At 50.0% G+C, this 9,429-nt stretch overlaps 1 protein-coding gene across 1 annotated transcript; it reads right to left on the bottom strand.

The window, feature by feature from the left end:
• Positions 1 to 5,346: 5,346 nt before the first annotated feature.
• On the bottom strand, positions 5,347 to 6,516 carry LOC127330813 (uncharacterized). The gene has a single exon (XM_051356898.2). The coding sequence runs from the start codon at positions 6,390 to 6,392 to the stop codon at positions 5,613 to 5,615; it is 780 nt and encodes a 259-aa protein (XP_051212858.1). The 5' UTR covers positions 6,393 to 6,516; the 3' UTR covers positions 5,347 to 5,612.
• Between the last annotated feature and the right edge of the window lie 2,913 nt (positions 6,517 to 9,429).

Raw genomic sequence — 9,429 nt, 5'->3', positions numbered from 1 at the left:
ATTTTGCCCGAAAAAACCCTCGCCACACCTGGTCCCTCAACCAAAAGTCATCCCCGGGCCGAGCTTCTACAACGTGGTTTGGGCACTGACCATGCCAAGGCGCCGCCAACACCATGAGCTCCCGATGCCCACTCCTCGCGACCCTCGTGGACTCAAGAGATAGCCATCATCACCGCCACGTCGCCCCCCGCCGAGCCACCATAGTCCACCTTTCGGGGCCGCCACCCTAGCATCCGCGAACTCACGTCCGTGTCATGAGGTCCATCACGTGACCTGCGAGTTAGAGAAGGTGGGACGGTTGGAACCAGATGACGACACAACCAACCGGAGGACGTCCTCCACCGCCACCGGTGGGTGCCGACCGGGTGCGGAAACTAGGACACACCAGGCCCTGCAGGCCCGTTCGGCCCCAACTTGGGCATGTAAAGTCGCCACCTCCACGATGCTGCATGTAGGCCACCACGAGGATATCCTCCTGCTCCGCCCGGCACCACCACGTCCACTCCAAGGGCACCATCGACGAGAACAGCCATGCCTAGCAGGCCCACATGGAGCCCACATGACTCATATCTGGGCCAACAAAGACTTGCCGCCACCACCGCGAGGCGAACAGACATCACCGAGTTGAGCCAGCTGCCTCCGCAACCAGCCGCCGATGTTTGAGACGCCACCGTGCACTGCCGCGTGCCCACCAGCCTACGCTGGGTAGAAGAGAGGCCACCCCCGCCGGCAGTGCCCAGGCTTTTCCCGGTGGCTCCCACCATCGACGCCGATGGGGTAGGGAAGAAGGAGGGTCAGGGAGGCTGGGTTGCCATGGAATCACCCATGAGGGGGCAACCCAATGGGGGTTTTTCAATGTCTTGGCATTAAAATATACTTGGTATTAGAATATCAGTGTCTTTACTAACGCGTATTTTCAGAACATGGATACTTACGAACCCGATTAAACTTACCCTAGCCTTAAGGTACATAGTTACCCGATCCCAAAGTTACAAAAATTCCAAGAGAGCGATTTTCATTCATACTACTACTTAAAACCTGTCAGGTTTGTCTAAGCTACATACTTTCAAATTTATGTATGAAAAATGGCATGCACGTGCATTCATTCATCCTTTACATGCAAAAAAAAAAAAAATCAAAATGTCCTTGAAATACGGATTTTAGGGCGCTACAGGGTTGCGGGACCAGGAGTACCCAAGACTCGTGTTTTTACATTAAATTTTCGATATACTAGCTCTAAGGGTGATCTCCAGCGCCATGATCAGGACTGAGAATGTTCGTTTTAGTCTACGCGAACAAGTGGATACACTAGGAATGCAAGTCTGCGCGGATACTGATCCGTCTGCTCCCCTCTTATCTAGATACAAATATATCTACACACTAAAACATGTCTAATACTTGCGTATCTAAACATTAATTTTCAATTTAGAACGGGGGTAGTCACTGAAGTTTTCTTTTCCTTGGCTGTTAGCATTAATCTTGATTAGGAGTCAGCACTTGTTCTACTAGGTTACTTAGTTGGCATGTATTGTCTGATTTAGGCATGCATGTGAGTTTTAGTCCTAGCAGAATCGTGCAAGAGTTGGTACGTGAGTAGAGTAGGAAATAGAAGGTGAACTAAGTCCAAAGGCAGTTGCTGTGTCCGAGTTGTACTAGGAGGTCATGTACGGGTAGGACTAGGTCTAGCTGTGTTGGGTCGGTTGGTCGTGTATTTATACACGAGGTGTTGCGTGAGTTTGTAACAGGCAAGTATTGAGAAATAAACAGAAAAAAAAGACAAGGCACGATACGTGCCTTTGGCGATAATTCTTTGTGTGTGTTAGTCTAGTTTCATGTGATTGATCCGTGGGCGAACTCCAACAATTGGTATCAGAGCGAGGTCGAAGATTTGAAGCTACGCTTGCCCCGGGGAGGCGACCCTACTAGCGCCTCGGGGCGGGCGACGGTCTCTCAGCGGAGCGACCGGGTGGAGCAGGCGCCGCGCTGCTGTTAGCGAGGCGGCGGTCGATCGTTGCTCGGTGGAGCAACACGGAAAGGTTGACAGTGTGTCGTCGTTGGCAAGGCGAGGTGGTGGATGATCGTTGATGGGAGAGGTGGTGCCGAGGTGTGGTACCGGGAGTCTCGTCAAGATCGTCGTCCGCGGGTTTTTCGTCAAAGTCGTCTTCGGAGGAGTCTGATGAGTCAAGGAGTCGTGGTCGTGCAAGTTGGCACGTCGGGTTGTCATCGAGTCTGTGAGTCGTCGTTGTGTCCAAGTGCTTGTCTCTGTGAGGATCTATTGCAGTTGAAGCGTGTGGAGGTTGAGGGACTGTCCGGTGAGGGATATCACCATGGGCGAAGACGCAACAAGAGGATAGCGGGTAGCTGTCAGCGTGCCTCAACCAAGTCGTCTACGTGTCTCGACGAGAGGATCAATGTCAAGTGTGAAGGGGGCGGTAAACCAGTGAAGGGGAGTCTCTTTAATGAGGACCTGTCTCTACATGAGGCTGGAGTGGATGGTGTAGTCCACGAGGTAGTCGGCATGTATTGCGCTAGGGTGGACGGTGTGTTCCACGGTTGCTAGCGTGGCTGGGTAGTCCGGATCATGTTTGAATTGTTCCGTAAATTCGCCAAGTTAAAATTGGGGAGAGCCAATTAAACTTGTCATGGAGCGAGACCTAGACAAGACGCGGATATGCATGGAGTCAAGATCGGAGAAGCACGAAAGGCAAAGTATCGTCAATTAAGATTAGGGAGAGATTGTTAGCATTAATCTTGATTAGGAGTCAGCACTTGTTCTACTAGGTTACTTAGTTGGCATGTATTGTCTGATTTAGGCATGCATGTGAGTTTTAGTCCTAGCAGAATCGTGCAAGAGTTGGTACGTGAGTAGAGTAGGAAATAGGAGGTGAACTAAGTCCAAAGGCAGTTGCTGTGTCCGAGTTGTACTAGGAGGTCATGTACGGGTAGGACTAGGTCTAGCTGTGTTGGGTCGGTTGGTCGTGTATTTATACACGAGGTGTTGCGTGAGTTTGTAACAGGCAAGTATTGAGAAATAAACAGAAAAAAAAAAAGACAAGGCACGATACGTGCCTTTGGCGATAATTCTTTGTGTGTGTTAGTCTAGTTTCATGTGATTGATCCGTGGGCGAACTCCAACATTGGCAAACTACAATGAAGTTGGCAATGGCAAAGGAAAAGAAAAAACCCACACTGTCGTGATTTTCCCCGTTACATTTCAGGGCGGGTCATGAAGGACGAGCACAGGTATGAGGTATCCATACCGTCGCCTACACAGCGTTTCATGCAAACCCTGTCTCAGGCTGGTGCCAATGGGGGCGGGAGTGGAGGCGGTAGCGCCCGGTTTGGGGCGAGGCAAAGCGCGGAGTGGGGGCGGGACGCCGCCGCCGGCGCCAGGGCTGGCCGCGCTATCGCTTCGCCGCCGCCGGCTACCGCCCGCGTTGGGGCGACAGCGAGGCGTGAGAGGGGCGACAGCGAGGCGTGAGAGGGGCGATAGTGGTGCTAGTGGGGGCGGTAGGGAGGCGAGAGTGGGGTGAGAGATGGCACTATAGCCCGTGCACTGGCACCGTGGGGTGAGAGTGGGGTGAGAGTGGGGGCGAGAGCTGACGTGGCGAGGCTATAGTGTGGTGATGCATTGGCACCAGCCTCAGCAGCACGCAAGTGCGCGGCGTCGCAGTCAGCACGCAGGTCGCCATTATAAAACTGTGCACACGGCAGCGGCTCTGACATGGATTGCAAGCAACAGAACGCAAGTCGCTCAGAGAGAAGAATCCAAGGCGCGTACCTACCTACGCAGGCGCGCGCACAGGAACAGGAGCCACGGGAGAGGCAGCCAGCACCGAGACAATGTGGAACAGAAAAGTGTGTTGTGCTTGTGCCCGTGGCCTGCGTGCGAGCGCCTGCAGGTCGAAGCCAAAACCCAAAATGCCAAAGGCGAAGCATAGCATGCATGCACGTTCGATCAGGCTTTTCGTAACGGGTAAATTATTGCACGTCACGGCTTTCCACAGGTCTCCCCGACGACGTGCTGGTCTAAGGATCGGACTCCTTTGGAAGAACCCAAGATATTCCAACGAGCAGACAGTGTGTGGGTTCTTTTTTTTTGTGCCTAAACGACGTTTTTTTTAAGATCGAGCAAACTGTGTAAAGCATAAGAAGGACTCATGCAAAATCTCGGCACATTAATATTTTATATCATCTTAAGCATAATCACTTTGTACAATGGTAATAGCAACGAAGCAGAACCTACAAACCTACCGATAATGAAGTTTGAGTGCCATCTAGATTGCGCTTGCAATGGCAAAGCTTAACCTTTATTTTAACTTTTTTAAGATTCGCTAAGATTAAGATTTTTGGATATCCCTCGCTCCATGTAGCACACCATCAAATCATTAAGCCACCATCGAACATCTTGCTAGGCAACTCTATCTTGGTAATTCTTTCTCCCAAAAAAAACTATGTCCTGGTAATCTTCATAGGTGAGAATTGAGAAGGCCCGTCTTCATTAAAATGATGATCAAACTCAGAGACAATAGAGTCTATAGCAACATAGAAGTTGTCAGCACAATAAAAAATAATCAACGGTGACATGTTTATTTGCCCCCTTTTCTTGTTTTACCATATTTTGTTACCATGGTATCCATACTTGAGATTATGATGTTATTTTCAATACGAAATGATTGAGTGACTAGTCTATGGGCGTGATCAATTTTTAGGCAGTGGCACTGGCACTAGCAAATTAAGGACTAGCATTTTGAGAGCTATGTATTTTTGCACATGCGTGCATATATGCCCTTTATTTTGAAATGCATCTTGGACACATTTTGAAATGTTAAAAAATTTAAAACAAAAAATTCACACATACATCTTCACGTGCTACATGCTCACAAAACCGTTTTATGAAAATTGAACTTGTCGTGTAGCATGTGTAAAAAATATAAAATTATGTGCTAAAAATAAGAGTTTTCACAATAATTGTTTTCTCTTTTTTTACATACAGTAGATCACAATAATTATCGGTTTTTCACGAAACTTGTCAAACGCACATATATCGTGAAGACGTAGATTTAGAATGTTTTATCAAAATTTTCTGACACTTCAAAATATAATTTTCTGTTAAAGGAGCGTATGACCCGGGAGCCAAATTAAGTTTATGTTTGTTTCAGAGTTAGCTACATACTTACACTCATTGCCCCCGGTCAGGAAACAGTTTTGGTGGGATTGGATGCCAAAGCCTGCTGACAAAGGAACAGCGGCTCTGATCGAGTACCACAACGGCTCCCTACTGTATCGGTCCTCGGACTCTGAACGACTGACTAGGTTTCAGTAGAAAAACTATTGAGGTCTGAAGAACAATGCAAGACTTTAATCTTCGCTGGAGCTAGTATTCCAGGGAATGGTACGAGCACTACTCTGATTCAGAAATTAATCCGAGCAGAAGAACGCATGTGCTTCCTGGCGCTGAGAAATAATCTGGAACATCTAGCAAAAACCGAACAGGGCAGAAGATGTAGAGATGATGAACCATGACAAAGTATTGTATCAAATCAGGTTCTACTCCTAGCTAGCAATCACAACACTCTGTTGCATACAGAAGATGTTCGTTACTCCGACGGCTACGAGGAGAAGAATCGCGTGGTGAAGTTGGACGACGACGAGGAGGCCCGGTTGGCGTCGGTGGCGACCGTACCGGGCCATAGCGTCACCGGCGGCCGGCCATCGTAGAAGCCCGCCGCCATCGGCGGAGGGCACGCCAGCACTCCCAGCGGCGGCAGCTTCCTCATCATGGACAGCGGCGGCGAGAACGCCCCTTCACCCTCCTCGGTAATCCCGCCCGGCGACGGCGAGGCGTCCGGCGTGTCGAACGGCGTGTCTTCTTCGTACCCGCCAGGGGCGGCAGTGGTGCGCCGCTCGTACACGGGGTTGGAGATGCGCAGGAAGCCGTCGCTGTACGCGGAGGAGGAGGACTCGCGGGCGGTGGGCTCGGACCGCGGCGGCGACGGCGACGGCGAGGAGCGGCGCGCGGGAGACCACTTCCACACGGCGGCCTCGAGCTTGGGGATGGCGAGGAGGAGGTCCTTGCGGGTGGGCGCGCACATGACGCCGTGCGCGTAGTAGAAGGGCGGGGTGCTGGAGAGCGCCTCGTGCGTCGCCGTCGTGGTGGTGGTGGCCACCGACGCGTCGTCGGCGGTGTGCGGCGGGGACGACGCCGGGACGCCAAGCTTCGGCCTCTTGTGCGGCGCCATCTCGGCGTCCGCGCGGAGGCGGCGGCGTCGGAGGTGGGAGCAGAAGAGGTCGGCCAGGAGGAGGATGACGATGGTGAGGAAGACGGCCAGACTGAGCGCCACCATGATGCTCACCCCCACGGTCAGCTTCGACATGCCGTCGGTGAACATCACGGCCTCCGCGCCTTCGGCTCGCTCGCGGCGCCGCGCTTGCCAAGACTCGATGGTCAAGTGGAGTGGAGTGGCTACTGGAGAGTGTGCGTGGGCTGTACCTGCAACAAGCCAACATGTGTAGTGGTCACTGGTCACTGATCACTTGGTGGCAACAAAATACTCTCTCGCTTAGAGCAGCTAGCTAGCCAGCTGATTTGCCTCTAATTTGTCTAATCTAAATTATCTAGTCTAATGTACCTGTTTGTCTCGTAATGATCAACTGCCATCGCCATCACCGAGGCGAGTTAGTACTTCCAAAAGCTATGGCCTAGTACACTTAGCACCATAGACAATGTCGCAATGGTGTTCTTGTGTTCAGAAACCACGATGTACAGCAGCGTAGCTGAACCCTTTCGGTGCTGAAGGGCCCCGTGCACGGTGTAGGGTAGATTGTCAGTGGAGTACAAGGTGATTCTGCGAGGTAAGCTGCGCAAAGCGTGGGTAATGGTTGCGTTAATCGGTGCCTGATCATTGGGCGTAGAGAAAGGAGGAGACGGGGGTGGTTTTGGCGGGAGGTCTGCGATCTGTTGCAGGTGCGAATCCAAAGATTTTGTGGTCTATTTGTGCTCTGACCACACGAGCACGAGTCGCTTTTTCATCATTAGAGGGGATGAGACCATTGACCGTCGCCGTGTCCCTACCGCATGACTGTCATTTGTAAAGTTATAGCCTATCATCTCAGCTCAAATGTATAGTCAATCTTCAAACATGCAGCTTTTCGTATTTGTCAGACCCCTAAACTTTGTGACAGACACAATAAGTTAGTGAAAACTGTCAGCTTCTCTAAAAACATCAAATACTTCCTTCAATCCAAATTAATTGACTTACCTTTCTAAACAAGTTTTTTTTACTAAATACATTTCCTTAGTAGCTCAACATATGTACTCTTTACCTGCTTCTGCATTTATAGCACAATGTCTGCTTTATATACTTGATACGTCTCAAACGTATCTATAATTTCTTATGTTCCATGCTACTTTTATGATGATACTCACATGTTTTATACGCACTTTATGTCATTATTATGCATTTTCCGGCACTAACCTATTGACAAGATGCCGAAGAGCCGCTTGTTTTCTCACTGTTTTTGGTTTCAGAAATCCTACAAAGGAAATATTCTCAGAATTGGACAAAATCAACGCCCAGGGTCTTATTTTTCCACGAAGCTTCCAGAAGACCGAAGGGGATACGAAGTGGGGCCACGAGGTGGCGACACACCAAGGCGGCGCGGCCAAGGAGGGGCCCGCGCCGCCCTAGTGTGTGGGCCCCTCGTGACGCCCCTAAACCTACCCTTCCGCCTACTTAAAGCCTTCGTCGCGAAAACCCCAGTACCGAGAGCCACGATACGGAAAACCTTCCAGAGACGCCGCCGCCGCCAATCACATCTCTGGGGATTCAGGGGATCGCCTCCGGTACCCTACCGGAGAGGGGAATCATCTCCCGGAGGACTCTTCATCGCCATGATCGTCTCCGGATCGATGAGTGAGTAGTTCAGCCCTGGACTATGGGTCCATAGCAGTAGCTAGATGGTTGTCTGATGACCCACAAGTATAGGGGATCGCAGGAGTCTTCGAGGGTAGTATAACCCAAATTTATTGATTCGACACAAGGGGAGGTAAAGAATACTTATAAGCCTTAACAACTGAGTTGTCAATTCAAATTGCACACCTGAAAAGCACTAGCAACAAAGGGTGATGTGAAAGTAGCAAGAATATGAGAGCAAGAGTAACACAGAAAGCAGTAATAGCAATATGAGAGCAATGGCACCAGAAGATAGTTGATACTACTTCCAATGACATATAGAACGAGTATATAATGATGAGAGATGGACCGGGGTTCCCAGCGATCTACACTAGTGGTAACTCTCCAATAACAAGTAACAAGTGTTGGGTGAACAAATTACAGTTGGGCAATTGATAGGAATCAAAGCATTAAGATAGAACATCCAGATTATTAATTATGTAGGCATGTTTTCCGATTATAGTCGTACGTGCTCGCAATGAGAAACTTGCACAACATCTTTTGTCCTACCAAATGGCAGCAAATGGGCCTCTAGGAATCTATCGGATATTAAGGTACTCCTTTTAATAGAGTACCGGAGCAAAGCATTAACACACCGTGAAAACATGTGATCCTCACATCACTACCATCCCTCCTAAGTTGTCCCGATTTCTGTCACTTCGGGGCCATTGGTTCCGGACAGTGACATGTGCATACAACTTGTAGATACAATCTAAGCAATAATTATAGAGCTCAAATCTAAGATCATGCCACTCGGGCCCTAGTGACAAGCATTAAGAATAACAAGATTGCAGCAACAATAACTTCACAAACTTTATAGATAGACTAATCATAATGTATCATCCATCGGATCCCAACAAACACAACACCGGTTACATCAGATGAATCTCAATCATATAAGGCAGCTCATGAGATCATTGTATTGAAGTACATGGAGGAGAGTATACCGACATAGCTACTGCTAGAACCCGTAGTCCATAGGGGAACTACTCACGGAGCATGATGGAGGCGATGGCGTCGATGGAGATGGCTTCCGGGGGCACTTCCCCGTCCCGGCAGAGTGCCGGAACAGAGACTTCTGTCCCCCGAATTGGAGTTTCGCGATGGCGGCGGCGCCCCTGGAGTCTTTCTAGAGTTTCGTCAATTGGTACTGTGTTTTTAGGTCGAAAGGGGTTTCATAGGCGAAGAGGCGGCGCAGGAGGCTCGAAAGGGTGGCCTCACCCTAGGCCGGCACGGCCAGGGTCTGGCCCGCGCGGCCCTATGGTGTGGGGCCCCCCTGGCTCCTCCGACTCTTCTTCGGTGTTCTGGAGCCTTCCGGGAAAAATAGGAGGTTTGGCGTTGATTTCGTCCAATTCCGAGAATATTGCCCGAACAGCCTTTCTGGAACCAAAAACAAAGCAGAAACAGAACTGCACTGTGGCATCTCGTTAATAGGTTAGTTCCGGAAAATGCATGAAATCATCATAAAGTGCAA

This window comes from Lolium perenne, chromosome 2 (genome assembly GCF_019359855.2).
Source record: "Lolium perenne isolate Kyuss_39 chromosome 2, Kyuss_2.0, whole genome shotgun sequence".
Lineage (NCBI taxonomy): Eukaryota > Viridiplantae > Streptophyta > Magnoliopsida > Poales > Poaceae > Lolium > Lolium perenne.
The sequence above is the reverse complement of the archived record's forward strand: the minus strand, read 5'-3'. Positions and strand labels throughout refer to the sequence as shown.

Excerpts from the sequence above, each read along its gene's own strand:
- LOC127330813 (XM_051356898.2), bottom strand. The coding sequence starts at position 6,392 with ATGTTCACCGACGGCATGTCGAAGCTGACCGTGGGGGTGAGCATCATG.